At 64.0% G+C, this 581-nt stretch overlaps 1 protein-coding gene across 1 annotated transcript; it reads left to right on the top strand.

The window, feature by feature from the left end:
- The first annotated feature begins 55 nt into the window (after positions 1–55).
- JAGN1 (jagunal homolog 1) lies at positions 56–540 on the top strand. The gene has a single exon (XM_035903839.1). The coding sequence runs from the start codon at positions 89–91 to the stop codon at positions 512–514; it is 426 nt and encodes a 141-aa protein (XP_035759732.1). The 5' UTR covers positions 56–88; the 3' UTR covers positions 515–540.
- The last annotated feature ends 41 nt before the right edge of the window (positions 541–581 follow it).

Here is a 581-nt window from a genome sequence, read left to right as displayed (position 1 = left end):
GGGCCCCCCCAGCGGGCACTGGCAGCGCCCTCTCTCTCTCTCTCCCCCCAGCGTGGCCCTCAAGTCGGAGATCAAGAAGCTGATCTACATGCACGTGGGCATCTGGCTGCTGCTGCTGGCCCAGATGTGCGTGGGGCACCTCAAGCTGCTGCCCCACGACCAGGTGGCCATGCCCTACCAGTGGGAGTACCCCTACCTGCTCAGCATCCTGCCCTCCCTCCTGGGCCTCCTCTCCTTCCCCCGCAACAACATCAGCTACCTGGTGCTCTCCATGATCAGCACCGGCCTCTTCTCCGTGGCTCCTCTCATCTACGGGGCCATGGAGATGTTCCCCATGGCACAGCAGCTCTACCGGCACGGCAAAGCTTACCGCTTCATCTTCGGCTTCTCGGCCGTCTCCTTCATGTGCCTGGTGGTGGTGGTGGCCGCCCAGGTGCATGGCTGGCAGCTCTACTACAGCAAGAAGTTGCTGGACTCCTGGTTCACCAGCACGCAGGAGAAGAAGAAGAAATGAGCAGGGATGGGTGGGCTCTGTCAGGGCTGGAGCTCCGCAGCCGGGCCCCGTGGGGCAGCGCTGGCGC

The sequence above is a fragment of the Egretta garzetta genome, unplaced genomic scaffold, assembly GCF_000687185.1.
Source record: "Egretta garzetta isolate BGI_Z169 unplaced genomic scaffold, ASM68718v1 scaffold91, whole genome shotgun sequence".
In the NCBI taxonomy this organism is placed as follows: Eukaryota; Metazoa; Chordata; class Aves; order Pelecaniformes; family Ardeidae; genus Egretta; species Egretta garzetta.
The sequence above is the reverse complement of the archived record's forward strand: the minus strand, read 5'-3'. Positions and strand labels throughout refer to the sequence as shown.